The sequence below is a fragment of the Sinohyriopsis cumingii genome, chromosome 11 (genome assembly GCF_028554795.1).
Source record: "Sinohyriopsis cumingii isolate HCF-2022 chromosome 11, ASM2855479v2, whole genome shotgun sequence".
Taxonomy (NCBI): domain Eukaryota; kingdom Metazoa; phylum Mollusca; class Bivalvia; order Unionida; family Unionidae; genus Sinohyriopsis; species Sinohyriopsis cumingii.
The window spans coordinates 4,340,240-4,363,569 of NC_142971.1; the positions used below are offsets into that span (position 1 = coordinate 4,340,240).

The following is a 23,330-nucleotide window of genomic DNA, read 5'->3' on the forward strand; positions in this document are numbered from 1 at the left end:
ATAACCGAAAAAGCCAGTGATACGTGCTGTGTCGGTGCAGGATAATCTGCTGATTTGAAATAGATATGACAGTACTAATTTCTGACAGCAATACCCGTTGAGAGCCAGTATGAAGTACTATGGATGAGTCGGCAGCTAAAGTGGAATAAGGCTGGGTCATTGAAATTATTGGAATCGGTGAGATCAGATATATATCCTATGTGCCCAGTCCTACTGGCCTCAAGACTAAGCATGCACGTGTATAGGGATTTATGTGGAGGGGACTGAAAAGAATGGGAAATCGTTCCCCATATTCTTCATTTCTTCCGTAGACAGGTAAGCATGATCATGTGTAGGAACTTACACCCAGAGGGATGCCAAGAAGAGGTGGGGGGGATCGTTTCCTATATTCTCCATTTCATCCGTAGACAGATAGGACAATCTTCTTTTTGTATAATTCGGTGAAGGTTTATGTCCAGCATCAACTGGGCGTTTTTCGCAGGTTCTACACCTGAAGCGACTATAGCCATCAGCTACACGTGGAATCTGTATGTGGGGTGGGATGTCATCGACAGGTCCGAGACGATATTCACCATGGATTCCACATTTGAGGGGTTACAAAGTGCATCCATGCTTCAGAAGACTTGCAATGTGTTCTCTTTTCTCTGCTCTTGAGCTACTTTCTCATAATGCTTGAGGAGATACTGTCAAAGCATGTGCTGCAAACAGATGTGCACTTGATAAACAAAAGACACGTTTCGGTGTGTCTTCAGTGAGCTTGAAAAGACAAGGAAAGAAATATCAAATTGCAAACATATTCCGGATTGGAGTACCTCACTAAGGAGAACGAGAAATACCTAAGGTAAAAATAATGCAGTGTGTACTATAAATTTCAGAAATACACGTATACATGGACAATATGCGCAAATAGCAACTTATATCTTACTAACTATAAAAAAAGTTATTGACAAAATTTAAAATAAAGTAACAACAATAACATGCAAAATGGAATGTGGATGGCAACCTCACAAGAAAATTCTAATGGATTTATATATATATATATATCCTTTAGTCCTGCTAGTTGGACACCTATATACCAAATATTTGCCAATTTTAAAACATTGCATATTTTTGTAGAAAAGATTATTGCGATTTAGGTCAAGTGGAGACATATATAAATGTAGAGATTATTCATTCCCATCTTAACATCAGTCAATTTTAGTTGTGTTCAGTTATAATTTGAGGTGAAATATTTATCTAACTATTTGACGCAAATAAGAAAAAATGCTCATGGACATTTTGGACCCCAAAAAATATTTTGGGATTATTGTGAATTAATTCAAGGACAGTCTGGATTATATCAGTGTGATACAGCAAGACTAATGGTATGTTGCAACATTCAAGACCATTGGTACATCAGCACATTCAAGTTTGGAATTTATTTGGAATATTCTACACTTTTGAACTTGTAAATGAACGTTAATGAGTATTTGGGATTTAATTAGCAATACTGTCAAATTTTCATTTTATGACTTGGAGAATCAAATTATATGCAGAATTTTTACTAATCTGTTTGTTTTTGGTTTTTATCTGTTAATTAGCTTAAGACCACAGAGTTGTAACAAATGGATACAAGTTACACATGATGTCAACTATCCTTATAAGTCTATAGAACTCGTACACGATTTGAAAACATAATTCACGTTGAAGACAGATTACATTTGGAATGAAGTTCACAGAAGAGTTCATGTCCTCAGTGCATAGGTGCTAAAAATGAATTTCGTGAAGGAGACCAGAAACTGGATTTTACCTGTATAATGCCAGATCCTTCAAAATCCCTCGTGTCAATATGGATGCTCCCTCCACTTCCTCCGCCAATGTTTGTGGTACCGCTTATCCCATTGGCCTCAATTATGCCTTCAACAATCAGAATCTGAGACACGTCCAGCCTGATCTTTCCTCCACCTGAACAACAATGACTTGTTTACAATACTTCCTTAAAAATCAATTTCACAATGGATCCATCCCATTTTACTGTGTTACAGACTAAGTAGTCAATGGCGTGAATTTTTCCACATCACCTTGACCTCCAAACCCGATGGATTTTAGAAAACGTTTATATAAAACCCAATGATGGGGCATGTGGACCAAAGATGAAAATCTTAGGTTAAATCCATTGATACAAAGGTAACGATAGTACGATAGTTCTGTAACCAAGACAAATCAGCATTTTGTATATATATATATATATATATATATATATATATATATATATATATATACACACAGTGTGACCCTGCTATAACACAGTAGCTGGGAGCAATATAATCCAACCGAATTATAGACCGAACCATGTTATAAGCAACCAGGTCAGTTAGCTGAAGAAAACGTACCCCTAAAAATTGTGTGTGTGGGGGTGTAGGTAATAAATGCAGGCGGTAAAATACGTGCTTCATCGGCACAGTTACCATCTTAAATTGAAGCAGATTAAATGAGAAATACACCTGAAGTGAAAATAGAGAAGACATAATATAATAGTTTACTTTATTTAGAGAACCATGAATTGGTACATATACGTGAAACCTGTTTATATATAAATGTCTAATGTATAGCATGAATAGAGTATCAACACCGTGTACTCACCTGCAAACCTCATCATATATGCTGAATCCACAATACAAGTGATTCCATCGAAAATATGCACACATACAGCTTTAAAATATTCAAATATTTTGTAACAGGTCATATTGGTCTGAATTCAGTGGAAAAACATAGCACAATCACGTAACGAATGATGAATCATATTTACTTTTCAGAACGTTCCAAGTTGGTAAAATATAGTTTGCGTTTTAAGCTGCCATTGGTAGCATTCATAAGCATAAACTTTTTCCCTACAAAAAGAAAACTTTCACAGCACACTTAACGTGTTCCAGTCACGTTGGAAAATGCAAAAATCCATCAGATTCCATCACTTTTATTTAAGTTTGGTACTGACTTCCTTTGAAGAGAAGTTCTTTGCTGTTATTGAAAGACTGTAGTTGGCTTTCTTTGATGAAGGGTGCATGCACTATTGAAGGTCTCCGCTAAAGGACAGCTTTGGAAAACTAAACAAATGCCGATTTCTTGGTGTGGCGGCAACATCAAAAAGTTGTATTACATGATTGAGACTGGTATTTTTTCATTTTCTGAGTATGATTTCATAGCAGTCAGTGCTTCAAAGATAATCTGTTTCCTTTGGAAATTTCAGCAAACTTTTTTATCTGGGTACATTTTTAAAAAGGAATTGGCCATCATTTGGACTATTCTAGTTACTGTCCCTCCATGCCTATTGAATAAACCAATCAGTAAGATGTATTTTTATTTTTTACATTTGTGGTAGCAGCGTGATGCTGCCCTCCATGCATGCATCTGAAAATTAACAAAGGTTCAATGGAAGATAGAGATCCAGGTGTTCTGATGACAGGGATTATTACAGAAAATGTGAGTGTTCTGAAGGATGTAATTCTGAGTGAAAAGAAGAGGAATTTTACTTACCATCCACATACAAATGCCAGTCTTTGTAAATATATTAATTACTAGCGAGCGGCCGAAAATCCAATGAAAGATAGATTATGAGACCATGCCTCATCCGGTTGATCTCCATTACCAGAAATGTCAACAACAAAAAAGCAGTTTATTTCAACACATAAAGAACTGATGCTAGATGTGAGGATTAGTGGATTATGATATAACAATGCACTGTTTAGATGGTTTGTCAATATGGACAAAGAATGTTTATGTAACAACAGATAAATTTCAGTGCATTTTATATCCAGTTTGCAGCTTCCTTTCATGGGGCCTCTGAATATCTGCACTCTGAACTAGTGGTTGTATATAAAAGTTTAAACAGCAGACAATGTCGCCAATAAAAAAAAAAAGCCACATGGTATGTTTTGCAACCAATAAGAAAAAAAAATCCAAGTTTGTAACATTGGCAAAGACCTACGCAATCCCATAATAAATTTTTTGTGTTATTTTTCATAGTTTTAAGAAGAAAAAAATACTTTTTTGTGTACGAGAAAAATACATATAAAATTTCAGCAGCCAAGCCACGTTCGCCTTGTATTATTCATAAGTGATCTCTTCCCCAAAATGATAACAAACGTTTTACCTTTTCGTACTTTTAAGAAAGAACTATTTTGTGCACAAGAAAAATACATATGAAATTTCAGGAGCCAAGCCACGACCGTGTTATATATATACATATATATATATATATATATATATATATATACAGATAGATAGATAGATGCTGAAATTGAGGTACCTGTGCCGTATGAAACTGAAGCAGAGGAGCCACCACTTCCAAATCTGTCTGGAGTATACAACGAACCATGTACATCTCCGGGTTTGCTGACTGAAGGAACAGGTGAAAATGAAATATTATGGTATATATTAATAATAATAATAATAATAATAATGCTTTATTTATAGAGGGTGACTCATTAGTCAAGGACTATTCTCCCTAGAGGCCCTCTTAAGGAGAGTATATCAATGCACATTATATGAAGATAGCAATAATTAGTGTTTATTTTAACATGTTTAGTATTAAAATACTAAATTCCATTATCTATTAGAAACACATACATGCTCATGATATCTTTTCTTAAATACTCTAATATTTTCAGCAGATTTTACATGTAGTGGAAGCTTATTCCACAGAACTGTAACAGAGTATTGAAAACTCTTTTTAAATTGCTCTGTTCTTGGTTTTGGTATTAGAAGGTTTCCATGTGATATTGATCTCAACTGGTATTGTGTTGAAAAAGGCCTGAATAAGTCCTGAAGATACTCTGGTGCAGTTCCATGTAGACATTTATATAAAATAACTGCCTTGTGAAAATCTATCCTGTTATATACTGTGAACCATTTGAGTTCTGTAAATAATGATTTTGAGGGATGATCAACAGATGCATCTAAAATTACACATGTGCACGTTTCTGAAGTTTATAAATCCTGTCAAGCTCAGATTTAGCACAGTTTCCCCATACATTAGAACAATAATCCATTGTTGGAAGAGTATATGACTTGTAGTATAGATTGTGAGTTTCCATAGGTAAATATTTCTTGATTCTGCTGAGAAAGGCAATTTTGGATGACAGTGTTTTACAAAGCTTATCAATATCGTCATTCCATAATAAATTATTATCTACAGACACACCTATAAGCCTTTCATGTTTGACATTTCTAATGAATGATTATTTATTGCAAGAGATAGTTTTGGGTTCCCTGACTTGTGTAGCTTCTGTGATGTCCCCAGAATCATACATTTTGTTTTACCTTCATTAATTACCATCCTATTTTGTTGTGCCCAGTTTTGGACTCTAATAAGGTCTGAGTTTAATCTCATTTGGATAACTTCAGTATCAGAACTAGATGTATACAACATTGCATCATCTGCAAACAAATATGTATTTGTTGATTCATTATTTAACGGTAGATCATTGATATAGATAAGGAAGTGGAGAGGGCCCATAACTGAGCCTTGAGGGACTCCTGAATGAATAGTGCGAGTTTGAGAGTTAATATTGCCAATGCTTACTTGTTGAGACCTTTGGTTTAGGTATGATCTAAACCAGTTTAAAGAAGGATTGTCAAACCTGTAACAGTTCAGCTTTTGCAGCAGAATTTCATGATCAACAAGATCAAAGGCTTTCTTGAAGTCAAGGAAAACAATCCCAGTCATATGTCCATTATCCATTTCCTTCAGCCAAAGATCAATTAATTTGGTAAGTTCTGTTTGGCACGAGTGGTGCTTTCTAAATCCTGATTGCGCTTTATGAAATAGAGAGTATGTTTCGAAAAATGTATAGACCTGAATGGCTACATGCTTTTCAAATAGTTTTGACAATACAGGTAGAATTGATATTGGTCTGTAATTTCCTGGATTCTCCTTTTCTCCTTTCTTAAAGATAGGTGTAACCTTTGCACATTTCAGTGTTTCTGGAAAATTACCACTCATTATACTTAAATTTATGATATGCGTTAGTGACTTTGTTATTACTGGTGCAGCAATTTTAAGAATTCATGAACCAATACCATCCAATCCAGAGGATTTATTAATATTAACCTTAATTAGCAAATCAAAAACATCAGCTTCACTAACATTAGCTACTGAAAAATAATCATCATCAGGAATTTTAGCTCTTATAAATAACAGAAGAGCATCAAGTTCAATTGGGATGTTAGTCTGGTTCTGAATACTCTTACTGGAGATGCTTATGAAGAAATTGTTGAACATTTCCACAATCTCTTGTACAGATGTTGCTATATCATCATTTTGCTTAAGTCTAGGGGGAAGACTACGGTACTGTTCTTGGGTGGGTTCAGCTCTTTTAGATGCTTCCACAATGTTTTGGTACTCTTACTTTCATTAATAGCCTGTTTATAGTAGTTCTCTTTTGCCTTATCTATCAGGTGCTTAGTTTTATTTCTCCACTTTCTATAGCTTTTCATGTCTTTTTTCTTGTGGAAATTATCTCTTAGGTGCCTAGCCTCATTGATCTCAGGGGTAATCCACTTGCGTGTAATTTGGTGTTTAACCCTTTTTGTTTTAATTGGGGCATGCTTGTCTAAGGCTGCATTGAACATCGGATACCATTTGTCCAGCGCAGTGTTGACATCAGCTATAGTGCAGACTGATTGGAAGGGTTTGCAAACTAAATCATTTAAGAACATTTCATCATCAAACTGTTTGAAGTCCCTGTATTGTATTTCAATGTGTTGGCCATTTTTAGATGATTTCGGAACATGTTTAGTTATACAGACTGGGTAGTGGTCACTCAGTGCATACACTGGCACATTAATTTCACTTATGTTTTCAGGTTTATTAGTATAGACATGATCAATGATGGTAGCACTTTTATCTGTTACTCTAGTTGGAGTGTTAATTAATTGAGTAAAGTTGTAAGTTTCAAAGCTACTTATCCATGTTAATGGTGGAGTTTTCATGTAGTCAATGTTAAAATCACCTAGTATGATAATTTCTAAATCTTCCTTTAGTAATGCTTTTTAAATTTGAACCTCAAATCTATCAATCCAATCAGCTGTGGAACTTAAGGTGGCCTGTAAACCGAACATAAGAGTATTGGCTTTGATTGGGCAAGGGTTACTTCGATCCAGATACTCTCTACCCCAATAGTCTCTAGATCAACATGTCTGTTATAACTAATGGAACTGTCTACATAGAGAAGAATACCCCCACCCCCCATGGATTCCCTATCTTTTCTTTCAAAGTTGAACCCCTGTATTTGGAGAGCCAAATCATCAGTATCATCAGAAAGAAAGGTTTCACATAGACCTAGAATACTGACTGATCTAGTTTGCTGTAGTATTAACTTTATCTCATTCAGTTTAGGGAGGATGTGTTGAATATTTAGGTTGATTACTTGCAGACCTCTTTTGAGGAGGCCAAAAACATGACAATTTTGATCTGAGGACTGATCTTCAGACAAGGCAGTATGCAATGCATTGTTTTTAGACTTGACAGATTTCTTTACATTGCCTTGATTATTTACATAAATAAATGAAGATAACATAAAAGATCCATCTGTTGTACCATGACCACATGTAGTGGATATTTGAGAATGTTCAATATGAGACTGATTTACATATGTACAAGAAGACATTGACATATTAGACACTTGGGGGACCTCAGAGGGAGAAGTAACTTGAACAGTGTATCACATAGTTGTTTACATGTTAACAAGTTGCACTTTGTACACAAATCAGATAGTGCCCGAAACCTGTTTATAGAATTATAATTATTACTTTGAAAAGTATACACATATTCTAATGCATTTTGTTGCTGGATATGTGTTGCATAGGCCTGTACATCATAGCCTTCTACCTATTGTTATGTGCACAACTTTTGCTTATGTCCAAGTTCGTTACAAAGATGGCAACGAATCCGTTTTCCATGCAGACACCGCTGTGTTACATGACCGTGCTCTCCACAATACAAGCAGTTGTCTGACTCATGCCTAACCCCTTTTATAAGTCTTATGTACTGGTCTATATTCCTAAAGAGCATGGCAGTACCTCTGTTGGACAAGTGGATTTGGTCTCGCTGGTATAATTGTTGGTTCACTCGATTGTCTTTGAAGAAGGTCCAGTATTGTGGAACAAAGAGTATTTGGAAATTTTCACACAACATATTTAGGGTGTCATTTAGTTGAGTCATAAGTGCATCCCTTCTTGGCGGTAGACCTGAGATGATTATTTTACACTCTGCGTTTTTGGACCTGATGGCATACAACAAACTTTCATAATCATCCTCAATGCCCTTCAAAGATTGGCCATTACTGTAATTATTGCCACCAATGAGAAGAATTACAGTATGATATGGTGACATATCCATTTCCAATATTTTTTCTGTAATAGTGTTAATAGTTGTACCTCTATGAGTTTTTACGTCAGTTTTATTTATTGATTTATTTAGGAGTCACTGATATCAACAAACTCTCCCAAACATATGGCTATTACACATTTCTCAAGCTTTAAGTAGACTTGTGAGTATTTTTGTTGAAAAAAAGAACTTATTATAAATGTATCCACCCATCCATCCATCATTACATAATTGCATACTCAAACTAACACTGTTCCCTCATTTTCTTGCTCATATTATAATAGAAACAAAAATGGCAAGAGAAGCGAAGATAGCAGAACATCAATGTTCTCCAGAAGAGACCGACGAATGGATTGACATAATCAATCCACAGGAAGTAAATGCTTTGCAATTCAATTACTGGTGACCAGGAAAGCTGATGGAAGAGTGAGGGGTGAAAAATAAAGGGAGCAGTTTATATACTCACTCTTGTCAGACCCAAGACCTCCCTGTCCGCCATATCCACCACCACCTGTGCTGGAGCCCATTCCGGCTCCACCTGTAAGACCGGCACCATTCAGAGTCAAAGTTCCAGCTGCGTCCACCTTCACTATATCAGAAGTGACATGTAGATTACGTGCAACAAGCTTGCCCCCTCCCTCTATGGTCAACATCCCGACATGGCCAGAGCGTTTGATCTAGACGTGAAAGGATCGAAATCAGTCTACAGTGTTAAGATATTTCATGTAAACATACAAATTTCATGGCTCAATCTCAAAAGCTGTAAAGTTTTGGTGATAAAACTCACATATCTGTGATGATAAAATAAAACAAGCTGGCTGTTATATAATTTATTCAACAGAATGGCGCTAGATCAAGTAATGCTGTATCAAAAGAATTTTTATTTAAAATACATTTTAAATAGATTTTTTTCAATAAATAGAGTCAAAAAATGTAATACATAACATTTTAGGTGATCCTATGAGGAAATCTTCATTTCAAATCGATATCAAGTAAATAAATATAGCAATTAAGTAGACAAAGTGACAATCTTATTTCACTTTTTGAGATTTACAAATATGTTGAAAATTTAAAGATCACAAAAACATGAATATTGTCCACAAGCTCATGGTAAAACCAATAAATATTTGTATACAACAAAAAATCAGAAGACCTTCTGAAAATAAATTGGTTTACTTGTAATACATTCTTATAACTAACATGAATAAATTGCTTGTAACAGGTAACTAATACAAAACAATATAATTACATACAGTCATTTCCCACTGGTCGGTTTCATCTCCATAGTAACTCTTCAACTGTAAAATTGCTCCATCCTGTATCGTTATATTAGAAAATTTCATAGTCCGTGGTGATCTGTCCTCCATAATCATAGTCATTCCTGAAGTTGAAGAATAAGACTATATTTGTACTTTTTGTATGGTACTACCTCATTACTGGAATCCAGTTCAACGTGTGCAAAACATTTTTCCAGTATTGCCATACAAGATATCAAACTCAGTAACTATTCCAGACAGGAATGTAAGATAAACTCTGGTTTACAGAAGCTTAACAACCTACAACATGCATTTAAATGTGAAATTGTGAAATAAAAAAAATAGGGATTATTAAAATTTAAGTTACAATGATTTTATAAATGTTTAGGCAATAAACCAAGGTCACGTTTAACTTAATTTAGTCACATGGATGCTCAGTAAAACTTAGTTTGGGGGCCCTGAGTGGTCGAGTTGTCTAAAGCGCTCTTCGTTACGGATCACTGCCATCTCACCTCTGTCTGCGTGGGTTTGAGTCTTGGATTCGGCTAATGTGGATATGTGAGAAAGCTTGCCAGTAGCTTCTCGTGGGTCGGTGGTTCTTTCCGGGGTTTTCACGGGTTCTTCCTCCACCATTAATACTGGCTGCCATGTATAGCCTATCGTGTGCTGAAAAATGGCGGTAAACTCTACAACAACAACAAAGAACTTATTTTAAGTATGTAAAATGTTAACATGAAATACCTGTTGCAATAAGAAGCTGAGCATCATCCCCGATAATGTTTCCCCAAATTTTGAGGGTGTTTGAGATCAGAAACGATGTATCACAAGATGCAGTGTTGATCCCCAAAGACTTTTCATCCAGTGATTGGCGAAACTCTATGACGCTATCGGGGAGTATCCAACTGGCATTTTCATAGATGTATGGAACATACGTTATGTTAAGTCGATGGTATTTCGGTAACTGGTAAGACAAAAATAGGTGTTTCTGTGATTCAAGCAGTCAAAGAATGTGAACTCATTAACATATATGGAAGTTGCATTTCCTTTTCTTTTATTGAATAATACTAAAATCTGACTTCATTTCTATTCTTTTGAAGTATTTATTCAAGTGGATCAGTTATTCTGTTTGCCATTTCCATTCCATTATACAGTCCTCATTAGCAATAGCCAATGTAACATACACTTTTACGAACAAAATTCCCAGAATAAACTCTGTTGTGTCATTCTAATCTTTATATCTAAACCATGATAAAACTGTAAATAAATTACACTGATGCATCTGCAATCAGATCTATATCCTTACTATGATACAAACTGTCAATAAATTAAACCTACCTACCTACCTACCTGTCTATCTATCTATATATCTATCTAAGTAAAAACGGTTTATTATTGCACAGATTTCCTACCGGCAAAAGCTTAAGAGTGGTGTATGGTGGGATATGAATGTGGCCAGTATCATCCCCGAAGAGTCTCATGGTAACGACTGTAGTACGGTTCCCTCCAAAGGTCAAATGGGCACCTCCATATAACTCAACTTGGGTAAAATCGTATGTAAAATCGTCTTGCGGAGGTAAGAGGTAGGCGATCGCACCTGGATATGTACAAATGTAAGACATTTCCTTTTTAAAAAGTCGATCTATATTTCATGGAAACGTGTTGATATTTTAGGCCCTTGCGAATCTAATGCCAAAGAATATTAGAAAGCATTGTACATGCAAAATAAAATTCAACAGTGAAAGATCCCATTCTTCTTTGGCACATATTTATCTACATGACACACAAACACACACAAACATGTGTGTGTGTGTGTGTGTGTGTGTCTCTGTGTGTGTGTGTGTGTCTGTGTGTGTGTGTGTGTGTGTGTGTTCAGAGACACGACCAAATCCATGGTAGTTAAGTTTTTACAGGTTTTTGATTCTATGTCAGTAAAGGGAAATCTAAATGTAGTATTTTCAGTAATTCACATCTGTAAAGTTTGTGTCACTGAATTGTGCCTGTCTTATCTGTCATGTGACAAGATATTTAAATGCAAGAATGGAAAAATAATCAGATCTAACAAATGTCTTCATCAACAACACAGAATGATATAAAAATCCACTTCCCTTAATTACCTGAATAAATATACTGTTGATAGTCCATGTAGTCCGCTTTATTCCCGCTTGGTTCTGTGACCTAGAATATTTAGCAAGGCATGGTGAACGAATCAAATATTGAATGCCTTCTTTCTGTGTATTACAACAGAAGCTTTTCAGTATAAACCAAATTTTACTGTGACTAATGATATAAAACAGCATTCATTCATAACATGAAGTGTACTGTGACTAATGATATAAAACAGCATTCATTCATAACATGAAGTGTACTGTGACTAATGATATAAAACAGCATTCATTCATAACATGAAGTGTACTGTGACTAATGATATAAAACAGCATTCATTCATAACATGAAGTGTACTGTGACTAATGATATAAAACAGCATTCATTCATAACATGAAGTTATCTGTGACTAATGATATAAAACAGCATTCATTCATAACATGAAGTGTACTGTGACTAATGATATAAAACAGCATTCATTCATAACGTAAGTTTACTGTGACTAATGATATAAAACAGCATTCATTCATAACATGAAGTGTACTGTGACTAATGATATAAAACAGCATTCATTCATAACATGAAGTGTACTGTGACTAATGATATAAAACAGCATTCATTCATAACATGAAGTTAACTGTGACTAATGATATAAAACAGCATTCATTCATAACATGAAGTGTACTGTGACTAATGATATAAAACAGCATTCATTCATAACGTAAGTTTACTGTGACTAATGATATAAAACAGCATTCTTTCATAACATGAAGTGTACTGTGACTAATGATATAAAACAGCATTCTTTCATAATATGAAGTTAACTGTGACTAATGATATAAAACAGCATTCATTCATAATATGAAGTTTTGGCATAAAAAGCTGGACCATAAAATTAACTTGTTTCTGGATTTTTTTATAAGTATAGACTTTGTTGTCAAGAACAACATATTTGTAGAAGATCCATTTTTTTAAAAAAAGGATAAATTAATTTACTTAAAGAGAAATGACTAAACATTTGACTGTACTTCTTTTCGGAACACAAACTATATACACCAGACATTAGAAGCTGAATTATTACATACATGACTTCAGTTACCTTTCACGTGCAAAATAATACCGTCATGTGACAGGTCACTTGCATCATTATATGCACGAAAGACTAGCACAGACATTACTTTCTTTTATCAAAGCCAGTAAATTATGTCCATTTTTCTAATGGATGCACAAGATGCTAAAACTCTCTAATTTAATAGTACGATAATCAAAAAGCTATCTCTTTGCATGTTTGTTCATTCACCAATGCTCTTTAAATAAAAAGTTTTGTCAGCCACAAAGTTAACACTGTTACATCATCATGGTCGGCTGTAAAAGACCTAATATCAATATTACAATAGATGTGGAATCAAATGTTCATAAAGGTGTTCAAGACTCTAAGTAGTATACATAAAAATAATTACAATTGGCTTTTGACATTTATTGTCGATTCGTAGGTTCCGAATCTGGCTTCCATGGAAATACGCTATACCCGGGCCACCTGGTTCTGCACCGGATCCTCCTATTAGTAAATTACATAAATATATAAATGTACAATTTTAAACATTACACCTTCTATCAACCAAGAATATTAAAAAAAACCTGATAGATGACAAAATTAGATTAGACGTGGCATTACCTAATGATAAGTTATTCATCCATGTAGTAAAGATCAGCACTTATATAAAAAGTTTATGCTTTTTGGATACCTCTGTAAACATCGGGTTTATTTTAGTCCTGTTGCAACAATTGACATTCACTGCCTGATTACAAAAATGGCATAGATATTTTGGTAAATTTATCAACTCAAAAATCAATCAGTTCATTGGAAATTGGGGATTCAATGTCAACATATGGCATAACTTTAATTATCACTTTTGAAAATGCATTATACTAAGAAAATATATTGAACAAAATAGAGAATTTAGGTGACATTTAATATTTAAATAAGTTATATGTGATGCAGTGAAGGATATTTTCTACTTCTGACCTAACCTACACAGGGGAGGATCTAGAGACTTACTGCACCCTTCCACCTCTACAAATAAGCACAAAACAATTTCCTAGAGTAAGTTTTCTTTATCGTTAGATGGTTAAAATTAGGTCCTGAAAATGCTTAAACTTGCAGGAGTTTACTGGGCCTTCGGTTCCAGGGCCACCACTTACCACCACCACCACCCTTTAACTGAAATGACCATAGCAAATGCGGGGCCTGATTAGGATCATTTTGGTGGGGCCCCACTGGATTTATGCTCAGGGCTCCATGTGAATGCGGCATTTGGAAATGAACTTTTATACAAGTTTTATATGATACTGAACATAACATTTTCTTCCATCACTTTAAAATTACTTTCTCTGTATAGATATATTTTTAAAGATTATTAAGGCATGTGGTCCTTGTGAGCAGTCCAATCGGCCAAAGGCCGGCTCTGCCTATTAATATATCTTTATATTCATAAAGAAAGTCTTTACTTCGATAAATGCACTTAGACAATATGTTCAGAGTGGGATAGATATTTCTTTATTTTGGAATTGGTCTCAATCATACAACATCGAGGTTGAAAAAATGCTACATTTTCAAACTGGTTTTAATGTGTGTGTGTGTGTGTGTGTGTGTGTGTGCTCGCATGTACACGCGAGCACTAGTGCACGAAAATCTTCATATCCAAGAATATTTGGCTTTTGTTCAGGAAGAACTACTTTTTCAGTTCACTTATTTTAGAGAAAGTCTGTAGGATACTTGTTGATTACATCGTCCTGACATAAAAAAAACTGCGGTTATCTTCAAATGCCTTTGTGTTTATTTGATCAGTTTAGTTTATGTCTTGAGAAATGAAAATTCGAGGGAAATATATTAATCATTTTGAAAGAAGTCTACTGTACCTTTAGCCTCGACAAGATTACTTTGATATCTTCCCATCTCAAAAAATATGTTGACACAGCCCCCAGATCCACCTCCTCCCATACCACTACCGCTTCCGCCATTGCTGTGCATGCGTCCAGTCATTACAAAGTCTTTGCATTTGATGTATATTGAACCACCAGCACCACCACCAGCATGGGAACCCTGAGATATTGTATTAGAAAATGCACTCTCGTAAGTAATCCACTTAAAAAAAGAGTTGCATGGCAAAGTACAAGTGAACAAATAAAATTCAGCTCATTATCCACAAAGTTTTGCTACGAACACTGGCCTTTGAAATTATATCACTGTATTAACAAAATGCATATGTATATATGCATGTGTGTGTGATTTTTCATTTGCCACTGATATTCTGCCATTTTCTTATTACAGTGATAACATTTCAAAGGTCTTTAATATGAACCAACTTTCTAACGAGGCTGTGAATGGAACTTAAAGACACCTTGAAGTCATCTTAAGTCAGAACATAATTTTTAGAAGATATCTAGTATATCCTGTCTGCAACTATGAATGTCTGTCTTAAAGATGTAATATATCTTGTCTGCAACTATGTATGGCTGTCTTATATCATGCCTGCAACTATGAATGGCTGTCTTAAGTATATCATGCCTGCAACTATGAATGGCTGTCTTAGGTATATCATGTCTGCAACTATGAATGGCTGTCTTAAGTATATCATGCCTGCAACTATGAATGGCTGTCTTAAGTATATCATGTCTGCAACTATGAATGGCTGTCTTAAGTATATCATGTCTGCAACTATGAATGGCTGTCTTAAGTATATCATGCCTGCAACTATGAATGGCTGTCTTAAGTATATCATGCCTGCAACTATGAATGGCTGTCTTAAGTATATCATGTCTGCAACTATGAATGGCTGTCTTAAGTATATCATGCCTGCAACTATGGATGGCTGTCTTAAGTATATCATGTCTGCAACTATGAATGGCTGTCTTAAGTATATCATGCCTGCAACTAGGAATGGCTGTCTTAAGTATATCATGTCTGCAACTATGAATGGCTGTCTTAAGTATATCATGTCTGCAACTATGAATGGCTGTTTTAAGTATATCATGCCTGCAACTATGAATGTCTGTCTTAAAGATGTAATATATCTTGTCTGCAACTATGCATGGCTGTCTTAAGTATATCTTGTCTGCAACTATGAATGGCTGTCTTAAAGATGTAATATATCTTGTCTGCAACTATGCATGGCTGTCTTAAGTATATCATGTCTGCAACTATGAATGGCTGTCTTAAGTATATCATGTCTTCAACTATGAATGGCTGTCTGAAGGATATCATGTCTGCAACTATGAATGGCTGCCTAAAAGATGTAATATATCTTGTCTGCAACAATGAATGGCTGTCTTAAGTATATCATGTCTGCAACTATGAATGGCTGCCTTAAAGATGTAATATATCTTGTCTGCAACTATAAATAGCTGTCTCATGTATATCATGTCTGCAACTATGCATGGCTGTCTTAATTATATCATGCCATGCCTGCAACTATGAATGGCTGTCTTAGGTATATCATGTCTGCAACTATGAAGGGATGTATTAAGTATATCATGTCTGCAACAATGAATGGCTGTCTGAAGTATATCATGTCTGCAACTATGAACGGCTGCCTAAAAGATGTAATATATCTTGTCTGCAACAATGAATGGCTGTCTTAAGTATATCATGTCTGCAACTATGAATGGCTGCCTTAAAGATGTAATATATCTTGTCTGCAACAATGAATGGCCGTCTTAAGTATATCATGTCTGCAACTATGAATGGCTGCCTAAAAGATGTAATATATCTTGTCTGCAACAATGAATGGCTGTCTTAAGTATATCATGTCTGCAACTATGAATGGCTGCCTTAAAGATGTAATATATCTTGTCTGCAACTATAAATAGCTGTCTCAGGTATATCATGTCTGCAACTATGCATGGCTGTCTTAAGTATATCATGTCTGCAACTATGAATGGCTGTCTTAGGTATATCATGTCTGCAACTATGCATGGCTGTCTTAAGTATATCATGCCTGCAACTAAGAAAGGCTGTCTTAGGTATATCATGTCTGCAACTATGAATGGCTGTCTTAAAGATACATTATATCTTGTCCGCAACTATGAATGGCTAACTTAAAGATGTAGCATATCTTGTCTGCAACTATGCATGGCTGTCTTAAGCATATCTTGTCTGCAACTATGAATGGCTGTCTTAAGTATATCATGTCTGCAACTATGAAAAATATCAAGTACGTCTTCAATCATGCTGAAATTATTACAGCAGGGCTCGAAATTAGTGGTAGTCCGCTAGCCCAAGGCTAGCAGATTTCCTGTCGGACTAGTAACTTTCATAATGTTAATAGTACGCTGGGCTAGTAACATTTGGTTATCAATAGTCAGCGTTTGTTTACGCCATTCCCTAATAAAGACTTGACTTAGCAGATGTTCTGTAGAATCAAAGCAGTGGCCATTGTAAACACAGTCATAAAAAATTAGCATGAGAAGATGAAGTCAATTTCTGCCTCGGAAAGGTACTTTTCTATAACAAGAATCCATCCGATTTTGTGCATTTCACTTAACAGCGCAAATTTTGGTCCTGTCATTAACAATGGAAGTTTGGTTTGATCCTAATTAATCTGAAAATGAATTAAATGAAAAAATGATGTGGTATTACATTTTATTTACTCAACCACATTAACAAACTACAAAGCAGTATACCACACAAAAGAACACAGCAAAAACTATTCAAAGAAATTAGTTTGCACGTTTTTTTGTTTAAGGTTCTTTACTCTTTTTTTTGCTTACTACCCAAATGCTCCAACAGTCACAAACAGGAAACTACAAATTTTGCATTTCCATCACAATAATTATAAGAATTAGATCAATTTATTACGACTATGTTATTGACACATCCTTTCCATACAACTATTTTTTCTATGATGATAAGAATAGTTTTCATATTTTTCCTTTACAAGAATGAACAAATAATTGAATACAGATGGAGATATCCAAGAAGAATGCCGTACATTTGTTGGGAATTAAAATCTCTGAGCATAGGCATCTAAGATTTGAAAATTTTCCACCTTATTATTAATTTCAACAATACATTGAGGTTCAATTAATTAGGAACAATTACCAAACTTACGACTTATGATACCATAATTGGAACTGTTAAATACAACGTGCCGAGTGTTAGATGGCTTCGTTTAATGGAGCACACCTTTTCCAAGCTGAAACTAACACTATCTTTTGATGCTAATATTTTATAACAATGTTTACAATAGCCACTGCTTTGATCATGCAGAACATCCGATGGAGTTAAGTCTTTGTTAGGGAGAGGTCATTTAATTGTGGGAGGGGGCAAAGACACGTGTTTTGAAATGTGTTTCTTGCTCTGACTTATATAAAGGACACTGTGCCATTCCTTTTCTTGCTTTAAATAATTCGCGTCAGCTATACTATAACATTTCATATTTCAAAACAAGGCACAATTCCCTCCTTACAAGACAGGTAAAATGTGGCATTTGATAGAAGGTGTTCAGCCACCGGAAAAAAGCAAAAGTTGAATGAGAATGATGAGGAATAATTCTTATGATAGGGAAAAGCGTAATGGAAAATTTCAGAAGAAATGGACAAAAGACAGGGAATGGCTGAATTATGACGAGGAAAGGAACATTATGTGGTGTAACTGGTGTACACAATTCGCAAACACAAACACAGAGAAAACATCCAGTTTTGTTGCAGGTTGTTTGAACTTTAAAACTGATTCGGTAAATGTACATGAAAGCTGCTTGACACTGTTTTGTGAACAAGACTAGTAAAGATTTGGCAGGACTAGTAAATTTCTCAATATACTAGTCCTTCTGGCTACAAAGAAATTTGTGTTAAATTCGAGCCCTGTTACAGATACAAAAGCTTACCTTTGCATTTTCTCCATTGGCAAGAATGGTTCCTCCGACAACAACGCTCTGTGAACTGTATATATAGAGTTTTCCACCACCTCTTCCTCCATTACTACTGTCGGATTTACCGCCTCCAGAGCCCCATGTTCCCTCATTAAAAATACTGCCATATGGAAGTCTAGATAGAGTGTAAGGCAAAGAGGTCCGCCCACGACCTCCTCGTCCTCCATTGCTACCACCACTGGCACCACTAGAATAACTTATCCCAGCGCCTAAGAGGATGAATTAAAAAATAATTACTTGGCCTTTTCAAAAACAATCTGTACAATAGTCTTTACAATTTTTCATTTCAATTAATAAGAACATAAAAAATAAATTTTATTAATAAGAAAAGATTATTTACTTCATGAGATACTTTTGCCATGATTTACACATGCTGACAGACCAAAGCAGTCCGATAAATCGGACCCAAACCTGTACTGATACTGACCGCTTATGTACAATTTAATGAATAGTTGAGATTAGATCCAAATCGTAACTTCGGTATCAGTACACATTTTGGGGCTGATTTACTGGTTATGAACAAATTTACTTGGTTGAAGATTATACAAACATACAAAAGTATTAATTATTCTTCCAAGGCTAGTTGTCTCTGTAATCAACAAACCATGCCGATATTTCCAACCAATAACTATCAAAAACCTAAATAAGATTTATCAAGTCTATAGGTGCACATAAGGATTTCAGCAATAAGGACAGAGTACATTAATGAATAATTTTATTAACACATTAACCCCTAGCAACGAGTTAACATCGCAGGAGGTAGTAGCCTTCTGCCGAGCTATGTAGCATCATGGTCATGCATGATACACTAAAGTGGGTGGTATTATAGAAAGGTAGACAGATGTAGCTCTACAATGATACCAAATAATCTGGAATTTCTAGTTGCACTACAAAATACAGAGGGAAAAACCTCAATTTTTGGAATTGATTTTTTTTCCTATCCAAAAATGGCCCGTGGTCGGAATCTGATTTTGTGTCCAGATTTTAGACCTTTTGGTCTCAGATCTAAGGCAAACCAGTATGAACTGCAAAACAGACAGATGAACCTTTGCAAAAAATAAGATAAGAGTTAGAATGAAGAGTGGTCTCGATCCAAAAATAATGGGCCCATTTAGCAAAAAAATTTTAAAAAAAGAAAAAGAACTCCAACTTTTACCCTTCTGCTCATGCGCAAGCCAAATAGCCAATGAAAAACGATGTTACAAACACAACTAGGCAGTATGTTATTGAAAGATCACCTGGGATTTGGTGTTTTTGGATGAGTTCAGAAATAGCTTTCAAAATGTTTTTCCTACTCGAATTTCAGGTGAAAACGACAAAAACCTCCAGGGGTTAATGTGTTAAGTATTCTGTTAAATCTATAATTATCATAACCATGTAATACAGATATACATTTCCCTGTCAGAGTTGTGTAATTGCTTATATTTTCTTACCTGGCCCTCTTTCAGAGTTAAATCCTCCTTCTGAAACATCTATAGTACCACCAACTGTCACTGAGAGTGCTTGTATTGTCAATGAGCCTGCCTGAAGCCGTCCATTAACGGTTACTGAGGCATACTCTACGAGAGAACTGGTTGACCCTTCAGACTGGTTACTTGGTTGTAGTTTGTATGTAACATCAATTATTCCATTTCCTTGTGTACCTATTTCTCGGCCAAGTAAATGTGTTGTAGTGGTAAAATTTACAACGCCACCATTTGTGACATAAAAGTATGTAATTTCTAACAAGTCTGATGGTTGGGAATTCAATTTACCACCTATTGTTGCATTGACCACTTTAAATTTTGCATGTCCTGCAAGCATTTGACCGGTGGAATCAATTATCAGTGTCTTTGCTGTAAAGTTGGACACATCTGTCCATGGACCGAATGGATGCCGTGATTGTGACTCAAAAATTACAGTACCTCCTTGTTTTATGTGAAAATATGCATTATCCTGCGTTTGATGGGATTGGATTGATATTGGAGTAATGGAATCGAAGGTTCCCTCGGTACTGAGATAGTCACAGCGGAATTCTGAAAAGGGCTCAAATTTTAATACTCCCCTGGGACCTATGTTCAAGGAATCCCATCCATTGTCTGGTGTCCAGTGGTTTTGCATCTTTCCAGCATGAAAATACCCATCAACATTCACAACATGTGCAGCCACAGTGGAGAGACCCGACCATGCATGTGTGTTCTGAGATTGCTGATCCAAGGTCAGTCTGCCTGCCGATTCAACATGAAGGACCTGTATTTTATGCTTGCTTTTGCCTCTTAAGATGACTGGAGTATTCGACACCATTGTTCCATTAACATAAAGGTCGTGGACGAGAAAGTCAGAAATTGATGAGAATGTTAGATTTCCATAACTGCCAATCGAAAGGCGATCAAAACCTCTGTATATGTCCACTACCTTTGCATCCAATTTTCCATTTACCATCAGATATCGAGCACGGATGGTGCTAAAGTATGCGCTTGAATTGACCAGTCCAGTGTGTCTTAGGGGACTGGCAAGACTGTTTAAACGTAATTCACCATACGGTGAATTAATCAAAATTACTTCTATTTCTCCATCTGTATCATTCATGGACTGAAATTCGACGAGATTGTAGACTTCCATAAGGCCTCCAACAATGAGTGAGTTAGTCAAAATGGGAGTGTCGGCATAGAATGCAAATTTGCCATTGGCTCCTATCTCTAGTTGTCCAACTCCAGCGCCAAATCGAAGATACCCTGGTTTGAAAGAGCTATTTATTAGTACACTGATACACTCAATGGTGATGGTGGGTGACCCTGGCCAAACTAAGGATCCACTGAGGTGAAACTTCAGGCATGGATTGATAATGGATATATGTTTCCCCAGAGAAACACTGCCTCTAATGTCAATCAACTCTCCAATATATTCTTCAGAGGATATTGGATTGAAAGACACTACGCCTTGTGGTCCCACAAGGAACTCATCAATGCATATGCTGTTTGGGTTTGTTGTATCATTCGAGCACAGAATGTCTACCAAGTCTGCTTTAAATTGTCCCAGGCACTCAAACTTTCTCGTCTGGAATGGAAAATGTCCAGATCCAAAAACTGTCATTACGCCGTATGGATTAATTTTCAAATGACTTGTGGTAAAGTTTTGAATGACGAGAGTAAGGTTTCCGGATATAGTCAATCTGACTGATCCATTAAATAGAAACATTCCATCAACGAAAAGCCATTTTGAAACATGAACATCGGAATCGGCTGCCAGCGACAAAATTCCAGATTGATATATATAGCAATTGGCATCAAGCGTGCGTCCTATTATAAAACTCACTCCAGGTAATCCGTGCACAACGGTTGTAACATCGCCAACAACTTCAGATACTGATATGTCTGTGGCTATGACCAGGTGGGCTCCATTGCGTAGGATTATTTCATCAAGGTCTACACTGCTGGTCAATATCCATGCGGCAGCACCTACATGTATGGAGACACTGATTATAAAGGAAAATAATATCAAACGCAAAGATGGTTTTAGACATGATAACAAGTTTACCAACATATTGATGATTTGCATCTTCAAACAACCATATACATTTAAGCAGCTAATCAAATGACGGTAATACTTATTTTAAGATGGTAAGACCGACACTTGTTTATTATCCTCTTACCTAGAAATTAAAAGATAGCAATGAGTACAGAATATAGTATGAATGTTTATGGGATAGCTCATGAGCAGTTGCGTGAACTTTATACTACAAGTGTTTGGTGAAATCTTTCCTCTAAACTCATAAAATTAAATCTGTCATGTAAGCCAATGTTCAGAGTCAAACAATTCTGTTATGTAAGTTATGGTTTAGTAGCTAAACAAGTCTGTTGCATAAGACAAGGCTAATAGCAAACAAGTGTGTTGTGCAAGACAAGGTTAACAGCAAACAAGTCGGTTGTATAAGACAAGGTTAATGCCGTCCGTACGAAAAGTATGGGCATATTACGCCTGTACAGGAGCAGTATAAGAGGCATAACACACTCAATTTAAAGGCATAAAGCAACTTTTACAGGCGTACAAGACCCAGTAGAGTAATACTAGTATGAAATACAGGCATCCTTTGTCTAAGAGTTTTGAAAATTACAGGTGTATTCCAAAAACAATGCTGGCGTAGTGGCAAGAAAAGGTGTATTTTAAAACTTAGCAAACTGCAATTCACTAGTTAATGCGTAGTTTGGAACTTAGAAAATTGCAGTATGGTAGATGAGATGTAATTTTGAACTTTGAAAATCTGCATGCTGTGGATGAAGTGTAAATAGAACTTTGACAAAAAAACATAAGGCATATTTCAGCACTTTGTTTTATTCCAGTCTACTGAGAAGTCTCAAATAAATGACACGTCTAAATCTTTTTGTATATGCATGAATCTATTTCATAATGACATACAAAGACAACTGAATGCTGAAATGTAATAAAACTATTAAATGTTTGAGTATCCAAATCTGTTTTGTTCCACCATCCCAACAACCCAATCCATAGGCTTGCCAAAAATCTAAGTATAATTGGTAAGTATTCAAAGTTAGGATTTGATACACATTACCCTTAATACATGAAGAGATAAGAAATTATGATCAACAACAAATAATCAAAAATCAATGTTGCACATATGAACGATAATTAGCAAAATTAGAGGGAAAAAAAATATATATAGACGTAAAAATCAGCAAC

The 23,330-nt window shown here is 35.5% G+C and overlaps 1 protein-coding gene across 1 annotated transcript in view; it reads right to left on the reverse strand.

Annotated features, from left to right (window-relative positions):
* Positions 1 to 23,330, reverse strand: part of LOC149787541 (uncharacterized) — a 591,304-nt gene that overhangs the window by 562,120 nt on the left and 5,854 nt on the right. The window contains exons 2-12 of the mRNA XM_089975575.1: positions 20,087 to 22,090; positions 18,609 to 18,862; positions 14,644 to 14,827; positions 13,185 to 13,282; positions 11,736 to 11,796; positions 11,031 to 11,215; positions 10,363 to 10,582; positions 9,619 to 9,746; positions 8,832 to 9,042; positions 4,286 to 4,375; positions 1,790 to 1,944 (exon numbers count right to left, since the gene is read on the reverse strand). Of these exons, the coding sequence (XP_089831701.1) occupies positions 1,790 to 1,944; positions 4,286 to 4,375; positions 8,832 to 9,042; positions 9,619 to 9,746; positions 10,363 to 10,582; positions 11,031 to 11,215; positions 11,736 to 11,796; positions 13,185 to 13,282; positions 14,644 to 14,827; positions 18,609 to 18,862; positions 20,087 to 22,090 (3,590 nt within the window). The remainder of the gene's footprint in view (positions 1 to 1,789; positions 1,945 to 4,285; positions 4,376 to 8,831; positions 9,043 to 9,618; positions 9,747 to 10,362; positions 10,583 to 11,030; positions 11,216 to 11,735; positions 11,797 to 13,184; positions 13,283 to 14,643; positions 14,828 to 18,608; positions 18,863 to 20,086; positions 22,091 to 23,330) is intronic.